A 22,840-nucleotide genomic window follows, 5' to 3' on the forward strand; every position below is an offset into this window, starting at 1 on the left:
AACTTTAAGTTTTGTTGGGGCAGAAACTGCATTTAAAAGAGTTGTTAGAAACCTTGATGGCTATGGGACATAACTCAGACAAGTTTATACGGAGAAAAGGAGACAGAAGAAAGAGAATGAGGAGAGGGAAGGATGGAGGAAGGGAAAGAGGAAGGAAGAAATACACTTCAGATGAATATGAAAGAAAAAAAGCAGTAGTTACAATACTAGGCAAAATACTCTCGCAATGGTCAGTACATGGTTTGATAACCTGACAAAAACACCATTTTATGTAAGATATATACACTTCAATGCTACAAAAAAACTCATTCTAAGAGGCTATCCAACTGCCACTTACTTACCTGTAGACACCTTTTCTGAGCCTTAACAAGAAATGGAGGCTTCTCAGAGTCTAACAGAGAAAGCAGAAAAGCACCTATTGTCTAAATCCATTCCCATAGCACTACGCCAGACTGGGAAAGTGTATGGCTACAGTAAGGGAAGGACACTACTTCAGAGGATCGGAACTGATTGCATACAACCCATGTATTAACACCTGCTAGTCAAAAGAGATGCCCATTTGCAGGCAGATGCACGTATGACGGAAAAAAAAACATACCACTTGCTTATTTTAGCTACTCTAAGCCTCCATAACTGCCCTCAGAAGAAGGTTGGTAGTATTCAAGCAATTAAACCCACTGCATAGCCAGATTAGGGGGCTGCAAGGCGTAAATACATCTCTTGCTATGTTCCAGCACTTAGCCCTAAGCAAACAACCTGGGTTACATCCAAAGAACACACTGATGCTAATTATACTTCCAGGAAACATTCAGAGGTCATTTTCTTTATCATCTGACAGCTCCTCTCACCCCTGAGCTGTATTAAATGTTTAACAATTCCCCCGATTTCAGACACCAGGCTGCTCCTAACTGCTAGGGGACATTAGCTTTTCCACACCTTAGTTTTCCAGTGACATTTTGTAACACTCCTGATTTTTGTTCTTACAAAGGAATGCTTAATTTGAACTACATCCCTTTGCTGGTCTACAGCATTCTTATGAGTTTGGAAGGATTTTTTCTGGCTCAAGAGTCAAGTTTTATAGTCTCTCTCTATATCACTGTATGTGCTTTCCATTATAAAACTATTTTTAACTGAAAAAGTTATAACACTTTAGGGGAGACAGAAAAGAGAAAAATACTTTATATTAATCCTGATGACCTACAGTAATACCATAGTGACCTATAGTAATATCATAGTGCATTTTTCAAATTTAAAAAAAAAGCTGCATTTTTCACCTATTTACAAATGGGACTGAGTCTCACACAGGAATTTGAGAGAAAATACACAGGAATATAATTGCTGTATAAATATGGGCATCCTGCTTTGATATGCCATGAGAGGTCTTAGTCCAGAACCATCTTGACCTATCCCTGCCTTTCACAGGCATTTATGTCATAGCACAGTGCTGCAGAACAAATCCCAGATTTCTTTCTCTGACAATTATTTGCTGGCATTGATGTGGATTTCTCTGAGTTTGGATGAAGGACTTGAGGAAGTTCTTGATGACTGAGTCAATTCTAAAATCTATACTTAATTATTTTCCACATGTGCAGAACACATATGATTAGCACATCAAGAAAATTAGTGCTGTAATTTTGACAGCATACTACAGAAATAGCATATGCAGGGAAAAGAAAGATCCACTTGCCTGGTGGGTGTTGCTGCCTGGATTATGTATGGAATGAAACTGTTTCATGTGCATTCGAGCTCGTGCAATATCCCTGAGGGACTGAAAGATACCGTCCACTGCATCTGTGGCTTTCTGAGATGTCAGGTTCAGTGATGAGTCACAGCCTAAAGAAATAAACGTAGAGCTGAGTGAGTGAAAAGCTTTCAAGTATTTTGATAATAAGCAGTAGGAAAAAGATAACTGGGAGGAAATTTTAAATTAGTTTCATTATGTTATATTCTAGAAACTCAGGAGCTTGTTAGTGGTGCAAGTCTCTGTAGCTAAGCAAGAAGACATAGTCCTAGACAGCAAGTGAACAGCACCTCTCTAATCACATTTATAACCCAAATCATAGAACAATTTCATCAGCGCAGGGTATGTTTTGCTGTCCACAGCAAACAGAAGATCCCACTCTAGCAGGCCCTAAAAGTCTGTTGGTCTCATCTGGGCAAAACAGCTTTGAAGAGGGGAACTGCTCCTCAGGCATTGTAATTGTCCTCAGGTTGGCAGCCTGCTGACTCCAAATGTAGTTCCTACCTTTGTGATGACAAAAATGTGTCTGTGCTAAATAAAGCAGAAATGATAGTTACACACTGGAAAGAGCTGTTCTGGCATGAAAAACTCCTTATCCCTCAGAGTGGCACAGTTACTACTTCTAATGTACTTTTCCAAAGCACTTCAGATAAGATAATGCTTATCTTCCACTGAGGAGCAACTCCATTTGCAGGACCATGTAAAAGATTCCTCCAGGTGGCCCAGCAGTACCTTGGCAAAGAGAAATTCTTAGCCGTGGTTGAATCCCCCTCTCCACATGACCTATATTACACAGAAGTATTGAATAAATGCTTTCTCAGCTGAGCTTCTGCTGAGAATCAGCCAAGTGAGAGAGAACTGGGTCACCTGGTATTTGTATTTTCCTGTCTACACAGCTCTACACCTTTTGACATCTCTGCCTGCCTCTCTTCTCACTTTATTCCTCACCCCTTTGGTGGAAGATGAATCATTAAATAACCTTTCTTGCTATATGTGCACACTACCACACACTTACTGATGTCTTCTCCGGGGGATGCTGCTGTTGCAGTTTGTGTGTCCATCCCCCAGTCCCACAGTTGATCCCTACATCTGTGCAGAATCCTGCTAAGAAGATGGGATCTCCCTGCAGGTCCCAGCACCCACCAGCTAGCATTGCGCTGCACCAGCAAAGCCTGGCACTGGAAACAGACATCCAAACTGCTGTGGTTGTAAGGGCAACCGATTTTTGTGAGGGGGGACTCTGAACAAACTTTCCTTCACAACTGACAGGGGACAGAATTGTTATGCACTAAAGAAGCAACAAAAAAGGTGGCACTTCCAAACTTCACAGGGAATTCGTATTAGCTAACCTGGATCACTCACATCTCTGCATTCCTTATGGCAGAGTATATATATATATATATATAAAACATATATATACACACATACATACACACGTATAGAAGTCTGAAACTATTTCTACAACATGGTGATCTGACACTGAGCTTTCATTTGTCTGAATATTATTTGTTGAAAAGCTTGAAGTCAGCTCCCCAGATGGTGCAGCAGAACAGATAAAACAACTGTACTTCTGCAGGCTACATCAAACCAAGCTGCTGAGGATTTATGCCATTACAACCCCAAAGCAAAGAAGTGACCAAGAACTGCGCCCTGCTGACTCCCGTGTTGTAATTTTAACATAGACACTCATTTTCTTAATGAGTGCAAAATAGTTTACAGAAATACTGAAATGTTGTTGTTGTTATGTGCATGCAAGATCTACATCCTCTGATACTCTGACTGACCCAGGTTAGTTTTTCATCTGTCTGAGCAGTCTGTGTGCTGTCAGTGAAAGCCCTGAACACCATCCTCACTCTACAGCTCATTAGCCCACTCCACTGGCGCTCTTGACATCAGAGAGATAGCTCCCACGTGTGATCTTGTGCCAGTTTATGTGTAAGGGAATGGTGTTCAACAGCTGAAAAAAGTGAAACTGAACATCTCCTGCACAGATGAGGTTGATACTAAAGTCTGAGGTAACAAATACCAGTTTGTATTTACCATTAGCACAGGCAGAATCTTGTATTGTCAGTGTGCATTTACCCTGCCCACGAGAAAACAGGGATGAGGAAACAGGGCACTCCCCATTAGATCCCAACTCAGAGACTGTGCGTATTTAATAGTTAACATTTATAAAGCATTTTGCAGATTAAAATGAAGAACCGTATCTCTTTATCACAGAGATTTGTGTTCTCTCTCAGGGACAAGTTTTCCCTGGTTTAGCTGCATTAGAGATAAGCAGCTCCTAGCTAATGTAATTAGTGATATTTCCTTTGTCCTCTCTTTTCCCCTGTGTTGAACAAGTTCAGGCAAGGTAAAAATCACATCAGGCTTGCCTGCTTTGCACACTCTTATTTTTTTTCTTAATTGTTTATTTTCGAGGACCATTTAAAAGCCTTTTGTTTTGGCCATACAGTTATTTTTTTCATTAAAGGAAATATTTGTTTCCTTCTTCTGTTGCCATCACCACTCTTTCTCTCTTTATTTTAACAAGAGCCTTTTGACCAAGAAGTTTCAAGCCAGCTTGTCACTTCCTGCACAGCAGTTTCTGGTGGACACGGTGGCTGGAAGCCCCCGAGATGCTCCTTACCCTGCCTGGCCCAGTGCATCCCACCTGGCTTTTTGTAACTGGGTCAACCTTCTCTTGGGCAATTTCTCAGTGAAGCGCAGGCTCTGTAACATCACTCACAGCTGGAACCTCACTGCCACGGAACTGCTGTCTGGAGCTCCTGCTGACACACTCTGTGGACTGGAGGGGGCCATGAAATCATTCACCCTCACCATCTGTTTGACAGGCCACATCGCTTCGTCACTGCCACCCAAAATGAAAGGCGCAGGAGCCCTGGTGTGCCAGCCTGTGCTCCTGGAGGAGCGCTGGCACAGGGGCTCAATGTGTGCTTCTAGTTTCCATAGCAGTGTGGTGCCGGGCCTAGTTTGGGATCCAGGGAGACACTGGGAGCTGAAGCTTTGGTCTGGCACCAGTGGAACGCTGACCAGACAGAGGGAAAGGAGGCATACATTCAAAGGGTTCTCTAAAATATGGCTTCTTGGGAGTTCTGATCAAGTAATAGACCACATCTGGAGAAACTGCAGCTCCCTTTTCCCTGCCTGACACACAGTTCTTTTTTAAAATGTAAATTAAAAAGAAACCAACTCTTTTTTTTGCAGCCCGTTATTGTTGAAAGTAGTGAACCAAATCTCAGGTTCTCTGAAGGCTGTTGCCTACCCGTGGCACTGCAGGAGGTTCGGAGAGGGGAGCTGCCTTTTTCTGGGGCCTGCAGAACAACAGGAGCTTGTGTTGTACAAATGGCAGGCAGCTACAAATCACCTCCCGTTCACACCTTCCCTGTCAATAGGGCTGTGTGGCATATGGAGAGCAGAACACAATCCCTCTTCTCTGCTAGCTTCACACTACCAAGAAATCTGCTTCTTTTACAATGAGGAGGTGGAATACATTAGCTGCTGCACAGCTCACGTGCTAATTAAAACAACTCTTCCTGTTACTGGTTTTTTCACAAGAAGTTGAATGGCGTTTCATTTGGAGAGCATGCTGAATGAATTCCTTTGAATCCCAAGCCCTATTATATAGGGGAAAAGACATTTAAATGAAATTTGGTGATTTCCTGTCAGACTTGAAGAAGCCCAGTGGGGAGAAGTCACCATTAACCAGCATGGCACTAAAGATTTTAAAGCACATATCCAAGATCTTGATATCCCAAGAAGACCACAACCTAGTTCTGTGGTAGGTGGTGCGCAACCTCATTAACATTGTTTGTATTCTGTTTCAATTCACTTGTTCTGAATTTCAGGAGAGTGAGACTGTCAGGAGCTGCATTCAGCACCTAACAGGATGAGACTACCAGCCCTTATTTTTGACCTACTTTTGAACTTTTTAATCAGAAACAGCAGATCTCCTCCTAAGTTACATTGTCTGCATAACCATTAGCACCAGAACTAATCCATTTTCACAAGAAGCTTCAAATAGAACAGAGATGTTCTTCTCTACAGTCTGGAGTGACCCAGAAACCAAACTGGAGCAGTTTTTCTACTGATTTCTGAAACTGGAAGGAAGTTACTTTAAGAAAAAGACACAGATCTTGTGAACCTATGAGACCTGTAATTACAGAGCGGCATGTGATTGATTATCCCCTCCCTGAATGCAACAAATGAGAATTCCATATCTGTGTATCAGAAAACCTTTTCCTCTGCTTTGTGTCTTTGGGTACATGGTCTGGCTGTTATAATCAACATTGTTCTTTCTCTAGAGCAGTATGGTAATTATGAACACTTTGTGAAGGTCTTTGATACTTCTGAGACATCACTGAAAGGCCACAATACTTACAAAGATGAAAAGTTAGGAAAGCTTAAAGTTCAGCACTTTACTCTGCTTTATTGGTATTTACTTAGGCTTTTCCTACCTCAGGCTCTCTCTATAGCCCGTTTACAGAAATAAATCAACGTAAACCTTGCAAACTCTGGAAGGGAGCTGGCAGAGTAGCTGAGCCATTTAGAAGCACACATGGGAGCATGGGCTGAACCAGAAAAGTAGTACTGTGAAGAAGAGACAATCCAGCATGAGGATTGCATTGTGCAAGCTATTTTTTAGGTATGTAGAGTTAACTTTCTTGTCAGTGAAAGACAGAAGTAAACCAGAGATACAGGGTGCCTTGAGGGTCAGAACTCAAAATACAGCACCATGATCAACCAATGAAAATCTTCTACTTGTATACTTTAGATGATAGTATACCAGTGGGGGCCCTTTGTCTAACAGATACACCTAAAGGATACATATGTACACCCACAGCAATAAGTTTTATAATAGTTTTGATACATTCACACATTAAGATTGTTATGAAAAAGTAGGTACAAATGCATATGGTTACACAGACCACAGCTGCTTTTTGCAAGGGGGGGAAAAAAGTGTGAAAACAGAAGCTACGAAGAAATCTGTGATTCTCTTCTCACCTTCCCAATGGATTCTGCCGTGCATTTCAATCGTTATTCTTAAATCTGATTTGTATTAAATCGTGCTGTCTGCTGCATCTAAAAGGGATGCTGGTAAGTGTGAAACTGTGGGACAAGGCCAGGCCAGAACACAAGATATCTCTCATTGCCCAATAGCAGAATCAGCAGAAGGCGAAAAAACAGAATTTACTCCATTTTAGTTGGGAGGATGACAGAGAAAAGTGCATTCCCCTGACCCTGAAAAGAAAGCATCTAGAGGGGACAGACACAGCAGTGTCTGTGACAGATACCCTGCAGCCCATGGCATGTCTCTATCCCTGGGGATGGAGAGGGTCCTGCTCTACAATTGCTTGTTCCTCCACAACCCTGGTCAGAGCATGGATGCTGAGCGCTAGGGCAGCCATGTCCGTGCTGCCGGCAGCTCTGAGTGAAGAGCAAGCCTCCAGGCAGCCTTGATATGCTGAAGGCCAGGTCAACACTACAGTGTGCTGAATTCAAACATCTCTGACATTAGCAAGTGATGCAGGTGCTACAGGATGGATTAGAGGAAAAGAAGGGTAAAAAGAAACAGGGGAAAAGTGGGAAGATTTTTAAAATAGTATTTGGTGTTTGAAAGTGAATTTAGAGCCCAGAAAACAGGCACTTAGCAAAAAAGAAAAAGAAAAAAAGTTATAAAAAAATCCCTCCAAACAAGTCCATTTTGCTGAAGCCCTGGCAAAGCAGTGTGCTTTCAGAGAGCAGCTGGAGCTCATCAGCCAGCGAAGGGGTAGGAGTAGAGGTGCCAAGATAACCTAAGGACCTACAGCCTCAGGATGCTCTTGCGCCATCTCCTACCAGCAACCACAGTACTTTCTAAACTGTTGTCCTGCTTTTCTTCCCCTCCTCCCATCTCGTCCTCTTCCCATCCCCGTTTCTGCTATGGCTCCTTGCCCCAGTCATATCTCAGTATGCATCTGAGAGGTGGAATTCAGCTTGGACCACACCACCGTGAAACTACTCCATCCCCATGGCCTGCCATGGGGAGAGGCAAGTCATCTGTGCACCAGAGGTGAAGAGGCTGAAACTCCCCCAAGGCATCCAAGAGGTTAGCATCACAGCCAGAGTGGGAACCCAGGATTTCCTAGCCCTGGGCTAAATCAGCCCCTCTGCCAGTAAATGCAGCACTGAATAACAGGCTGCTAATGACAGTGGGCAGAAAGATAAAGAGGGGAGGAGGAAAGTGAAGGATAGCACAAAATGGGAAAATATTAGAAAAGGGAGGGAAAATGTGTATATTGTTAAAAATCAAAGCAGATGTTTTTCTCCCTCAATTATTAGCAACATCTGATTTGAACCCATTAGAAAAGCAAAGTTCACATGGAGAGTTGCTGTAGGGCTCCAGCTGAAGCCTGAAACTTCAGAACAAATCAAAGGGATTATCTGAAAAGCCACAAAACAGAGAAGGTCAGCTCTGAGCTTCTATAAATGTCATTTTCGATTTGATGGGCACATGGAGAATGAAAACACAACATTCATGGATGCTCCGGGGCAGTCACCAGCACCTCGCAGTGCAAGTGATGGTATGGATGTGGTGTCTGTGATGGGAGAAGGGATGGCTTGTTCCACTGCCAAGGAGACCACGGAAACTAGTATTGTAGCTGGCAAAGGTGCAACTTGTAGTGTGTTTTCATCATGACAAACATGTCCCATTCAAGAGAAAAGCCAAGGATATTTTCTTAAAGAGTAACTAAACTTAGAATCCTAAATCTCCACTTCAGCTTTTAAATGAGGATACAAACTTAAACAGCACCAAGCATTCAGGGATAGCACAGGTATGTCTGTATGGGCAGTTCAGCACATATCTGATGTTTTTTATATATGGACATACTCTGCGAGCTCTGGTGCTCACCAGGGAAGGATGGCAAGAGGCAGTGGTGGAAAAGCCTCCTCTTGGCATCAAGTCTTTGAACCTCTTCTGGAAGCTGCCCTTTGGTGTGCAAGAGACACACAGTCCATGTGGCTAAGTACTTTGCTGGATCTCAAGCTCTAAAGCCACACATGTAAAAATCTGGCTGCCTACTTATGTGATTAAATATGGATTTAAGACCTACCTTTAGAGAGTATTTTCTTTTTTTTTAATTTTGGCCTCAATATCTGTCACTTGGACATTTCTATTTTACAGGAATATTTTATTGCCTCTTTCTTGCCAAAATCCAACAGCACAACTTGTAATATCAACTTTTATGAAGCACTGCAAGCTCAGTACTGCAGGCTCTCGTGTTACATGAAATTAAACTTGTCAATCTAGTGCACAATTACAGGGAGAAACTACAGCACTTGCTAGAATACATTACATAAATTAATTGCAGGAGGAATTTAAGTTAGGCTCAGATGTGCTTTCTGAAGGAAATGAATGTAACAAATCCATTAGGGAGCCATTCAGTTGCTCCCTCAAGTGGTCCCTATCTTAATTAAAAAACCACACATGTTAATAAAGCTATGGTATATGTTCTGTAAGTCTAATAAGGCCTTCCAATCATGGTCTTGCAAGCACTCAGTAAAACTCCAGGTTTTACCAAATGATATAGAGCATTTTGAACATACTGCCCTATATGACCCTCAGACTTTTGCAAGTTATTATCAGCTACCCTCCTTTTGTCTTCAGACTGGTGGCTGCACTTTGGCCAGGACAGATTTTTGTTCCCATCAAGGACTTCCTTGCTATTCATGCATCATCCAGCACTTTCCAGTGATGCTACGAAGTTTCATCCTCAGATGTGCTGCCTCTCACCTACTCCACAAGGTACTCCAAGAGGTACCACGTATATTCAGGACAAACAATGTGTGGGGAAGAGGAAGGAGGTTTGTGTCCAGGTAGCAGAGCTATCACACCTTTGTGTGAGAGACCACTTGGAGCTGGGTGAGCCTTTTTAAGGCTTTCTTCCCTTGCCTACACTCAGACAGCACTGTTAGTGCAGCACTTCACACTACCTGGGCCGAGGAAAACCATATGCAAAGAAAAGTGTTCCTAAGCAACTGTGTTTAAAGCCCTTCATAAAGAAACACCCCAAAGGCCTGTTTTGTCTCTGCACTATGAAGCAGCAGAGGAGGGAGGAAGCTCATGTAGAATTCCAGGGTGCTTTACCCACACATCCTCAGAGAAGAATCTCAGGAAAACAAGGCAAGACCTGTTAATGTCTTTTTTTTTCAATAAAACTTTTCTACTGATGACCGCAAGGAATTACACTTTTGAAACAACAGTGATGTGAAATAGGCCTTTCAGTATTTGTATTTGATCTTTCTCATGTTTTTGTTTTGCCCCACTATTGTCAGTGGTACCATGCACACAATGAAGGGTTGCATCTCCCTGGTGTCCTGGCCTCACCAGGGGACACCTCTGGCAAGGGGCTACCTGGGGCTGTAGGAACGCTGCTGCAGACCTGTGATTTCCCAGTAAGAGGCTTAGCATCCCACTGCACACCAGAGAGACAGTGCATGGGCAGCAAAGAAGCCATACTATGCATCCTGCAGCTGGTCACACATGTGATACCTAGGCAAGGGGTGTATATAAGACACAGATGCCCATATTCTGCAGGCAGACAAGAAGCTACACCGAAGCACAGCTCTCTCAAGCACTTCCATCACAACCAACAGCGATTATGGCAACGAACATGTGCAGTTTAATCCACACACAGCATCCAGTTTGTGTTACCAGCTCAACTGTATTTCATGCTGTGTTTACAACAGACCCTCTGGAGACAAACCCCTGTCTCCGGTGTGTCACTGTGTTGATCTACTGAACAAATGACCTGATGTGATGTTATGGTGTTTCAGATTTTCCTGTGCAGAATACATAGAGAAAAACTGCCACCATTCATACAACTAAGTCTGTCTGTAAAACACAATGTTGTACACATGGGCTTGAGATGCCTGACTCATTTTCTGAAGCTATGAATCATGAACAATTTAATTCTGGTATAAAAGCAAGCTGTATTGTCTGTCACCATACCAGAGTTCTAGATAAAAGGTAGATGATAAGTTTAGCCTACAGAATGGATGATTATGTTATCTGGAATAAGCACCATGTCTCAGATAAGATCAGGAAAACCTTATTTTGCAGAGGAATTTGCTTTTCATGAATCTCATGGAAATATCTAAACAAAACCAGTATTACATTTGGAGTCAGAAATAAATCAGGAGAGGTGTTGGCAAATTTCTCTCTTCAGCTCTGGTTTAAGTGGTTGTTGATATTTTTCATCAGCTGCTGTAAAAGCATTTAATTTGAAATCATTGCTGGAGCACTGTTTCAAAAGATAACTCATCTTGGTTTTGGAATATTTCACATCTCAGCGAGAATAACATCCTATAAAAATACCTTCACAGGAAATCTTTTCCTTAATGAAAGCAGATAATACTGACTCATCTAAATTATTTAGATGCCCTCCTCTGTTCACTTACTCTTACAATCCACTGACACTATGCACTGCACTTTACAGAGGTGGTAAGAACACAGCGCAGTCTGAACATGTAAAACCTGCAGATAAACAAGAAAAGGAAACCAAGTAAAAAGCATGGGCAAAAAGAACAGTAATAAAGCAATAAAAAAAATGTGAGTCAGAAAAAAAGCACTGCATGAATTATCCTACTTCATGTTAATTTTAAAATTGAAATTACTGTTATACAAGGGACAAGACAGACTGAATAAAGCATATGCTGTGAGAAAAGCAAAATGAAGGAAATGAGGCTGCAGAAAGAGAAGGAACCCTGCTATGGGCAGATGGACCAACACGGCACTATTTGTTTCCAAAGGATGAACAATGATGCCACGTGCCCCTTCCCCTCAGAACACGGGTGTTGCAGCTGGCCATGACCAAGACACAGCAGATCCCTGACTACAAATAACACAAAATTATACAATTAATGCTCAGTTTTATCATTTTTCTTGTCTGTTAACTAGAAAGCACACTGTACTGGAGATGGCAAGTATCAGCCAGTGAAGAAAAGATCAGCAGTACAAGCTACAAGCCCATGTATAGATGGAGGAAATATCCTGGAGTATTAAATGGGATGAGCTTGTATTAATGAATCAGATAATTCCTAGTATGTGCAATAGATAAAAAAAGAGGCGTCAGTTTAGCTGAAAATATAAACACACATTCAACTTAAAAGGTGCAATGGGATGAAGTTAGGCCAGTGCTTAAATGCCTTGTTGAATTAGGGTTAAAATCTCTGGTTTAAATTCAGAATTAATTGGGCTATTCTAACTAACAAAGAAGGGAATGGCTTTCAGAGTTGGTCTAGAATGTTTCGTAAGCACTTAAGGATTTACATTTTTTGTCTTTAAAACAAACCGAAAATGCATGCATTGGTGAAAGCACAGCCTTTAACACAGGCTGAAGAAACAACAACTGATAGAAAATGTCTGGAATCTGTAGTAATTTCCATTTAGTATAAACTGTTAAAGTTTCCAGGGAAAAGAAATTATGAAAAACACTCATGATCTTGTAAGCCAGGTTTTAACACCTGCTTATTTATTGCAGCCAAAAGAATAAGAATGAAAGAGAACATGTAATTTCAAAATTAACTTGATTTTTTTGTTTTGTTTAGGAAACAAAGACAATAAATGCAAGCAACCGGTCAAGTCTAAGGACTGACAGCATCAATTTCAGCATCAGACTTTTTGCTGCCGGGGGTCTGGGCAAGTGCAGCTCAGAGGCGCTGTGGCTCCAGACCACCAAACACTGTCATTTGCAAGATGCTTGTAAAACGGCATCATATAACTGCAACAGAAATATTTATAACTATATATCTAAGCTAATAGGTTCTCAAATGATCGGTCGACACAGATGCACTTCCATGGATATGTACTGCATGTAATGGAGCCTATGGAGGAGAGGGGGAGACTCCTGAGGCTCCTGCCATAACCATGTTTCATTTCAGAGGGGAAAATACTGACTACTTTTGGTTCTGAAGTCCTCATACCAGGCTGAGGAGCAAAACAACTCATGACAACACATATAATTAGAGATAATTAATGGGCCAAGGACTGTTCCTTGAAAAGTGCTGTGGTTGATACATATTTATTCCATAGACCGGATATAAGTAAGAAATTCTTTACTGTTAGGGTGGTGAGGTACTGGAACGGGTTGTCCAGGGAGGTAGTGAATGCTCCATCCCTGGCAGTGTTCAAGACCAGGCTGGATGAAGCCTTGGGTGATATGGTTTAGTATGAGGTGTCCCTGCCCATGTCAGGGGGGTTGGAACTAGATGATCTTGAGGTCCTTTCCAATCTTAACTATTCTATGATTCTATGATCTCCCTCCCTGAATTCCAAATGTTGTTAGTCATAACATGAGTGAAATGACTGATGGCTGGGTAGACTGCTAGGACTAAGCCTTACTTTCTCATGAAGTTTGCATGAATGTGTGGCACTACTAGAGAACGATGGAGCTCAGCAGCAGTAAATGTTACCTCAGAAATGAATCAACATAGAGTAAGAAAACATTCAAGTTTCCAAGCAGTGAAAAATACTAAAGGACAAAGCTTTTTCATAAACTTTATTAATACTTCTTCTCAGATAAGTAAAATCTGTTTACTTATGAGTAAAATCTGTTCACTGCAGGTTCTGTAATCACCATTATAGTCTCAGCCAAACTGATGGTGACTTTGTCTGCCATTTATTTAGGAAGTTTTTACCATGCCTCAGATGTAAGAGCTGACAGTAAAGACTGTCTCCATTATCTGGGGTGCAGATGTGCAGAACAGCACCAGTATCTGAATAAAACCTGAGAGTAGAGCCTGGAAAGTAGTTAACGACAATCTTTATGCCACAGGAAGATGTCAGAAGCTAGCACCATGCCATTCAGCTCCTGGGAAAAGCACCATCTCACAAGGATGATGCTTCATCTAGACTGATGATGTCTGCCCACAGTGAGGTTGAAGTGCTGCATTTTTTGGGTGAAGCTGTTCTGCTTCTGGTTCTGGAGCTGATAGGACACATTCAGCTCTCCCCGAGCACAGAACAGAGCAAGTAACAATCTCTCTGCACTAGGTGGAATATCATGTTTAAGCTTCTGTTGTGATCCCCTGGTCTTCAATCATGCTGTCACAACTTATTAAATTCTCTGCACTCCCAGTAGTTTAATCTGACCTTCAGCTGCTCTTGCAGAACTGCACTTGTTTTATGTTGATTATTTGCCATTTAAAATACTCTGAAGTGAAATTAATCTCTAACAGTGTTAGCCATCTGAAAACCATAGATCTAGTCCACAGTCATCTCATCCTAGGGAACTCCTGGAAAGACCATTCTGTCTGCACTGACTACACGTAGTATCTAGAAAGCTTCACCTGCTAACATCAAACTGTGAAATATTTCCTGCTTCTAACTGAAGGCCCAAGTCATTAACATGAAATATAATAGAGTGATATAAATCTGTGGTAAGGAAAAGGATTAACCTGTAGACCAGAACTATGACAAGTATAATAAGGCATGTGTTGTTCTTCTAAAAACCAACTATGAATAGATGCTACCATCAGCCCCCAGCACATTCAGTCATAAATGCTTACTCTGAAGATATAAATAAACTGTCCTACTTTCTGCTCATGCCAATACTACAGAAGGGAATAAATACAGATACCAAGTGATCCATTTGTGAGGAGTCTTCAATATGTATAATACTTGCTTTAATTATAGTCTTTTTCATAGATACTCCAGGATTCTGCACCAAAGTCAAAATTCAGGTTCTCACCTTTGGTAAGATTGTCTCGAAGAACTCTTGTAGGCAAAGGGAGCCAAACAAAGGCAGAATGAAGCCATCTCTAACCAAAATCTTGACAGAACACAAAAGTAGCAGAATCTGAAGCTCCAGTTCATGAGTCCAAATGGACACAGGTTGCCTTTCAAATCTGAGAGTGTTTTTGCAGAGCTAGCAGCTATAAAAACATATTTTCAGTTGTAAGTTGAGCAAATTCGATATGAGTCACTGTGGCTGTAAACATGCAACCCCCACAGTGCTGTCTGCAAGTTGTTTCTCTGCGCATACCCACTTGCCTTCAATTGAAGCCTGAATAACTGAGTGACTGCAGAATACCAAATACAGTACATAAATGTAAGAGGAAAAGTGACACAGGCAACTGCAGTCTAGCCACTTGCCTTTCAGTCTTATAAGCATAAAGTTCAAGGAGATTTTGAAAACAAAAACCAAGTGTTACAGATGAATGAGGAAGGTGGACAAGAGCTGACAAATGCAAGTGATAAGCAGGCTTGCCATCTGTTATCCTGGGTGAGGTAAGTGACTGTTCAGCTGACAGAAGTCTGGTAGATGAAGACTATTCAGATTTCAGTAAAACACTTGATACAACGCCATCAGGAGAATTAGCTTGGAGTGAAGAGATGGAATTTAATAGAAGAGTTCAAAGGAACAGGCTGAAGGAGAGACAACAATGGCCTGGGCTAGACAGACAGCCTTAACAACATTCCTTGAGGACTGGCCTTACTATTTTTAGTGATGACTAACTTATGCACAAAAGGTAGGAGTGCTGATGACAAAATTATGAGGTACTGTCAAAGGTAGAAGGAGATTGAAATATTGCACAAGATTTAAGTTCTGAAGCACCAGAAACAAGGCAAAGCAGACCAGTACCGCAATGAAAAATGACATAAACCAAGGTCATCAACTTAATGGGCAATAATAACAAATCTCTCCATCATCTGTGACTCTGTGATCAAAAACAATAGGAAGAGAAGAATCTGGGTGGTATTAGCTGATCCAGGAATGACCCTGGGTTATCAGCAGCACATGGGGCATACAAAACTCATCAGATAAGATACTTCCTGTAGATACAGAGACATGCTAGCTTTGTCCTAAAAATGGTAAAACTGCACAGAAACAATTTTGGTCTGTGGTTCTTGAGATACTTGAATTTGAACTGGAACATGCCTAAAGAAGATCATAAGCATGACTACAGAAATAAGAATCCATTCTTACCTGAAAAAATGGGGCTTGATCAGCTCAGCAACAGAAAAACTGAAGATATGTAAGCTGGAAGGGAGAATAAAGTATCCAACCATCAAAGGAACAAGGTCCTGAAAGAGTCTTCATGTGAGAGAAGTTGTATGTGGCTGGAAATAAGAGCAGTTTCAGGATGTATTTTGGTAAGTTTATAAAAGAGACATATTTGATATGTTTGCCTTGAAAGGAGCAGGAAGCCTGGTTTGGTGGTGAGGGAGGCACCTCCCTGCTTCTGTTTTTCCACATAGAACCTTCATCATTTAAAACAATTTTTGTATTTCAGAGATTTAATGTTGCATCTAGGAGAAACCCCATGCAATCGCTCAAACTCTCTATAAATGTTCTCATAACTGCTAATGTAGGATTGTGACTATTAAAAGTGTAGAAATGTCTGGCAGACTTTTTAAAAGCCTGGCTCAGTCTAGCTGCAGGCTGTTGGTGACCAGTTTCACCATGTACATTTTTCTGCCCTGACAAATGGCTGAGCGGATAGCTACGGGACAGCTTGTCTGAGAGGTTTACAACCCGCTAATGACGAAGTGCTCAAAGCTGGGAACTGGTCTCTAACAGAAACGAAAATATTCCTCCCCACCCCAAAAGTTATTACTATTCTCCTTCCTTCTCTCAAAACATAAATACTGAGTAAGTTGCCTAGCTGTTGGAAAAGACAGAGCCCATGGATGTGTAGCTCTTTCACTACCCTAATAAGCCAAAGTGCCTTAGTATTGAAGAAGTGTGTAAAGGTCATCAGAGAGGCAAAGTAATGAAAAAGTCAAGGCTGTAAGGAAAGCTGAAGGCTTGAAGCTAGTTGTATGTGTTATGTTTCTAAAAGGCAGGAGAAACAAGAAGCTTCACGGTGTACGTGGGATAGCAAATAGGATTCTGTAGGATCTGCAATTCACTCTTATGGGGAAGGACTTGCAGCATGTAATTCTGAGTAGCATGGAAAAGCAGATCCATCACCCCACTGTTTAGAAAGCTTAGCTGAATGACAGGAAGGATGAAGCAGAGGATGTATCTGTTGAAAAGTACATTTCAAACACCTCCTGCTGCTTCTACTCTAGAAAACAGGAGGGTGGCATACAGCAACCACCTGGTCTTATAACAGGGACATGAATTTCCTTGCTCCTCTGAATGTCTTCTCCAGTCTGGGTGAGATGTAAACCTCTGAAAGTTCATTGCTCAGTTAAGCCTTGCTGGATTTTCACCACTAAGACTTCTAAGGATGCCCTTGCCAAACATACTTCCTGTCTTTCACAGGATATAGTACTAATGGTCCATCCATCATTGCTAAAGAGCAGCAAGCTGTGATCTGTTATTTCCCAGCTCCTAACTATGATCAGATAACAAAAAATGTGCCATTTTCACAAAACACCATGAGCCTGTCCTATTTCCAGGGCTCTATCAAGGCCAAGACTGCTCACACACTGCGCGGGTGCCATGAGGTTAGACCCACAGCTTAAGCAAGGAGCAGGCTGCTAATGGCAACCAGGCAATGATGAGGCTCTATGAAAAGCTAAAGTCAATATTGAAAATAGAAAGATCATTTTTTTTTAAATTATTTTACATTTAGTAAGCTGTTAAACTGTGGAGGAATTTAACAAAACCCAACTACACTTACCAATAAATTTATGATGCTGACATATATTTATTTTATTAAACCTATTCTTTGCCAGGTTAGCACCACAAAATTCAGCATCCTGTTTTTATAGAAGACTCAGGAAAAAGACATTCATACTTGAGATGCCTAAAGGGCTCCAATCAAGCTGTTCATATTTACTAAGAATGTAAACAAAATGACATGACCTCAGTAGGAATCATTTAGTCCATACTTTTTACAAAGGACAATAAACATATGGAAGCAATTACAGAAAAGGAGTCAGCAAAGAAGACTAGTTCATCAGAGGTTTGTATAAAAATGAAGTTACATCTGAAAGGGAAAGAAGTAGGTAAGCATAAAAAAATGGGTCAAGTGTGAGGAAGAATACTCTTTTCTTTGAGCAAATGTTTCTTATGTTCTTGATGAAGTTTTAAGAGCATCTGCTGCAAGAATGTATGATCAGATGTCAGGAAGAAACAGTCTGTGTGTCATATGCAAGCAACGGATTTTACCAGGTTCCATTTTTAGGGAGCCTTGAAATACTGTAATAGGCAAAAACCTCCCACAAAAAGTGTTTGAGAAGACCACAGATGATCACAGACCCATAAACCACAGAAATTACTAGGAATATGGGACCCAATACAGCTGAGCTTCATAATGAAGCACAGCAGAAGAATCAAAGGCAGCATATCTAAGTGTACCTGCCAGTAAGAGCAGTGAAGAAGATCAGGACTTGGCATCTTTTGCTGCTTGGAGATCCTGCAAAACATGAGAAGTTTCCTGGTGAGAGTACCTGGTCTGCTGCCCATGGGATGGAGGATGCAGGCCACATAGCTCCATGTGCCTTTCAATTCCCTGGATTTTAGAGGAGAGTCAGTAAGTTCCAGCTCTACGAGAATACACTTTGGATGGACATACTGAAAACTATCAGATGAAGCCTTGAAAGATTGAGCAATTGTGGGACATCATAAACTCAGTTTCTTGTTTGAGAATATTCATTTGGTTTAGTGGAAAATCTTTTTACTGGCTTGAAAGTTAAAGTGAGATTGTTACTTTTACATCTTTATGAGAAGAAAAAAACCCACACAAAGTTACTGAAAAAGCAGTATTTAAAAGTGACATCACTGGTGCTATGTTACAAGGAGATTAGCAGTAAACCTGGGCAGAAGTTTTAAGAACCAGAGGCTCCAGGAATATTAAGAGTCAAAGTTTAAACACAAGTTAATTAGGCTCAAAATATTGCACTAATCTGTTCTGCAAATATGGGCTTAAAAACTGTTTCAGAAAGGCTCCTTTGGCTAATGGAGAGGTAGGAGACGAGGGACTTCTGGAGAAGAGGTACCTCTGGATAGCTGATGTGTGGCACAAGTGCCTTTCTTCAGGCAGTCACTGGACTTAACACATGCCTACTCACAGAAGAACCATGATCCAAGTGACCTGAGTTGACAGAGGCACTTTTTGCTTTTATGGAGACCGTCAGAGCCAGCTTGATCGGAATAACAGTCAGAGACTCAACTGGCACATAGAATAGCCTGGATCTTACAGGGATGCTTGGCAGCATAACAAAGCTTGTACTACTGCCACTTTAGCTTCCTCTGCCTTGTATTAAAAACAGCAATTACTGTTTCCCTGACTCTCAATGTGTAGCTTCCACAGCCACCATATTTACTTCACAAATAGGGAAGGCCATCTGCAAACACCACGTACTTGTCACAGTAGGATCTTCACCACTGAAAGCTCTAGGAAATATTTAACATAATTTGAAAAATGAAACAGATAGGCTGCACTCGACTTTCAGTGAAAATGCATTTCATCCCTTGTGTCACAGGGAGCAACACTGAAGCAAAACTGAGCACCACTGAAAATTCCATTATAGCGGTGTTAATACGAACCAGAGGTATTGGAAGTGCATTTTACACCCAGCATATTCTCAATTAGCAATCAAAAATGTTCTATTAGATGTCAGCAAGACAGGTGTCCGTATCAATTAAACCTCTAAGCACTAGTTTTAGCTTATTTTTCTTATGAGAGCAACCAGCATGCCAATCTGCTGTATGGGTAGAGAACTTGAGTGCAATGAGCCCACCAGACCTGATCACTCAGTGCTGCAGTGTGCAGAGCTGATTAAGCTCTCTGTAGCAATGACTACAGCTTGGCCTACCCAGACAGGTAGACAAATGGCCCATGCACTTAATATCAGATCAGAGTGACAGACACACACTAAAACAGGCAGTGGGTCAAATTCTTCTGAAGAGTACACCTCCATCTCTGTGGATCATCCAGGAGTGATAATGCAAGTGATAATACATAGGAGACATTGCTATAATAAACTTTGTGGGTTTGTTTTAAGGCCAAGATTTCTCCCTTTCACTTTAAGATTCCTCCACTATAAAATGATGAACTAACCATTATAAATGGTGAATTATATCTGCTTTGGTTAGTCTATTATAATGTAACTGAGAGTAAAGAAAGAAAGGCCAATGAGTTGCAGTGATATTAAAGTTGACCACTATGTATTAAGATATGTTTTCCATTCTAAATGATGCACCTAAGACATTCTAAACAGCCCTGAAACAGACCCTGAAGCATAAATTGCCACAAAACTCCCAGGCACAACAGGGAAGTTTACACTTTCTTCACTGTTGGAATCATTTCTTAACAGTGACGGCCTTTATATCTCCACCTCCAGATTGCATCTTAACCCTCCAGTAACTGCAACAACCACTCAGCTATTCAATGACTTCAGAAAACACTGAACACATTTTAATCATCTCTTCAGAGTAGTTAAAGTAAGAAAAGGGTATTTTTGTGATGTGATCAGACTGCTCTTGGCAAAGTACAAGAAAAGGCTGTTTGGTCACTGCTTCAGTACAGGCAGCCCAGGCATTCCCCAAGTCCCAGTCTCTCCTTTCTTTAAAGAAATCCCTCTGGTAATTCAATACTGCAATACTTTTGAATCAAAGGAGTTAAGCCAATTGCTCTGACAGATATCTAGGAGATTCCCCACCCTAAGGATAAAAGCATGAAGTTTAGCACAAGTCAGTGTGAAAAAGCTACTTCAAAGAAACAGCAATACAACTCACAATTCTATAGACCACTTGAAATGATCCCTCTACACATTCATTAGACTGAAAATGGGAATGCCATTGTATACAACCACTCCAGGCCTTAATGCTGCTTTCTGGCTTCTGATGTTCAAGGCATGGCCTTAGGCAAAACAGGAAAATTTAGAAAGAAGCTTTTGAAAGGTAGCTGTCTACCTGGTCATCCTCCCTTGGGTAACAACAGCGTGAGCATCATCAACTTCTATTTGTTACTTACAAAGAGATTTTGCAACTGGGAGGCTAACTGGAAAGAAAAATTAATCAAGAACTTGATAAAATTAATTAAACAAGAACAAGAAGTAATGTAGAAAAATGTGTGCTAGAAGCGATACCTTGCAGAAAGCTGGTGAACACACAGAGTGCTGGCAACTAGCTGTTAGTTGATGGTGTTTCAGCATATACTGATTTCTGCTTTTAACAACTTGAAGGGCTTTCTCAAACCATGAACTTAATTTGTTAAAGTGGGTTGCATCACAACTTTTTCAGTTGAGGTCAAGTTTACAGAAGCAGTATATCTAGCAGTAAATCTATGTAGGCTGAAAAGAGGTCAGTGCTATGCAAGCAAGTTTTTTGTGTTTATAAATGTCCTAGAAAGTGACTTTGAGATCTAATTGCTGATTCCCAATACATGAGCCTGAATGTTTTAGAAATCAAATGAAAATAGGGCTATTATTGTGGTTCTATAAACACACACCAGAGAATATTAATTTCTAACATATCTATATATACTAAAAAACTTATGTTACTCAAACTCCAAGCCTGAGAACATCTAACAGATCTTAAAGTTGTTAGAAAAAATATCACACAACCAACTAGCTGAGCTAGAACAGACATTTGGTGCTGTTGTCACTGCAGTTAGCCATGCATGATTGTGCTTAAAGCCAATTACTTTGTGTGTTTCATTCAAAAACGCCTGTAGAGAAGCTATGAAATAATTCTAACTCACTTTCAAAGTACCTTTATGGTGCAGGCATTAAATCCCATTAGTTGGCATCTACATTAGATTTTAATTTGGATTAGGAGTTTGATGAGAATCTTCCAAGTTCCCACTTGCTGTGCTTCAATTTCAATTACAGAGTAACCTTGGAGCACACAAACTGAATACCTTCCCACTGAAACTAAACAAAAAAATGCCCTCCAATGACTAATTCAGCTCACAGAACCAGATGAGAATGAGTCTCCAACTCATGAAGCATGGATCCTGGATCCTCAGCATCCTCTTTGACAGTGTGTATGGAGAATAAGCAGAAGGGAAACAGAAAGTTACTTCACTCAGAGAGAGAATAGTGTGATAAACACACAGAGCTATGTGCTTTAAAAAAAGTAAAGTAACATTAGTAGGCAGCAAAGACATGCAAAATTGCAATGAAACCTTCTGCTGTTTGAAAAGCTCTAAAAATAACAAATGACAGTGCTGCTAAGTACCATAAAAAATAATAGGGTGGAAGTACACATTTCAGAATTGTTAGGATAAGAAAGGGAGGAGATGCTAAGAGGATAGCTATGAAAAAGAATGAAAGACAAATTTCTTTGAGTGAGTCTAGGTCACCCTTTTTCCATAAGGATGAACAAAGTAAAGCAGACTTGTGCTCAAGGAATCACTAACGTCATGAAGGTCAGCTTTTAAACAGAAACCACTTTTTTTTGGTTCTTTTTGTTTGATTTCCTTTCTGTATTTCCCCTTTAAAAAACCTACAAAAAACCCATGACAGATTCTTTTGCCTGTTTTTTATTTCCCTGCACTTACTGCATGTGAAAGTTTCATTCAGATAAGTGAATGGAAAAGACTCACACCAGTTCATCATACCCAAGGCTGCAAAACAAAGGCAGCAGCTAATGTACACTGGTTCAGTACAGTCCTTCTCATCTGTGCCTTTGGGTCTTCAAAATCCACAAGATACAACTTAGCATGCACAGCTAAGACAAGCCCTCATGCTGCTTTCTATACCAGTACTTGCCACTCATTTGTTAGGAGGGATTTAAGGAGCAAATGTTTCTCTCCTGCTTATACTGAGAATTGCTTGGACAGCATCAGGTGGCCCAGTGGCCCCTGAGAGATCTGTTATGGTAAATGATGATCTAACAGGTTCTTCAAATGAGGTAGTAAAGAGACAATTGCATCTTTCTATGTTGTGCTTCTGTAGTCCAAGAAATAAAGAATTATTAAAATAAACAAAAAGAAGTATCTTTCTAGGAAGACTACATCACCCAAGTCAATCTCTGAAGACTGACAAAAGGCCATTGCTCAGCTGACCAATGTGTGCCTTACTCCAGTCCTTTATGTCTTTTGTGGCAAAAGACCAGACTGCCAAACTCCCACTCCCACTGGTGAACTGGCCTTGTGCTTTTTAAGCTATGTTTCCATGCTTTGGTAGGCAGGAGGGAAGGATTTCCTCCTGCA

At 41.0% G+C, this 22,840-nt stretch overlaps 1 protein-coding gene across 1 annotated transcript in view; it reads right to left on the reverse strand.

Moving 5' to 3' along the window:
• The window catches only part of SCFD2 (sec1 family domain containing 2), a 191,707-nt gene that overhangs the window by 13,147 nt on the left and 155,720 nt on the right, over nt 1–22,840 (reverse strand). Inside the window, exon 6 of the mRNA XM_034064956.1 lies at nt 1,688–1,833. Coding sequence (XP_033920847.1) covers nt 1,688–1,833 — 146 coding nt within the window. The remainder of the gene's footprint in view (nt 1–1,687; nt 1,834–22,840) is intronic.

Source organism: Melopsittacus undulatus, chromosome 7 (genome assembly GCF_012275295.1).
Source record: "Melopsittacus undulatus isolate bMelUnd1 chromosome 7, bMelUnd1.mat.Z, whole genome shotgun sequence".
Taxonomy (NCBI): Eukaryota; Metazoa; Chordata; class Aves; order Psittaciformes; family Psittaculidae; genus Melopsittacus; species Melopsittacus undulatus.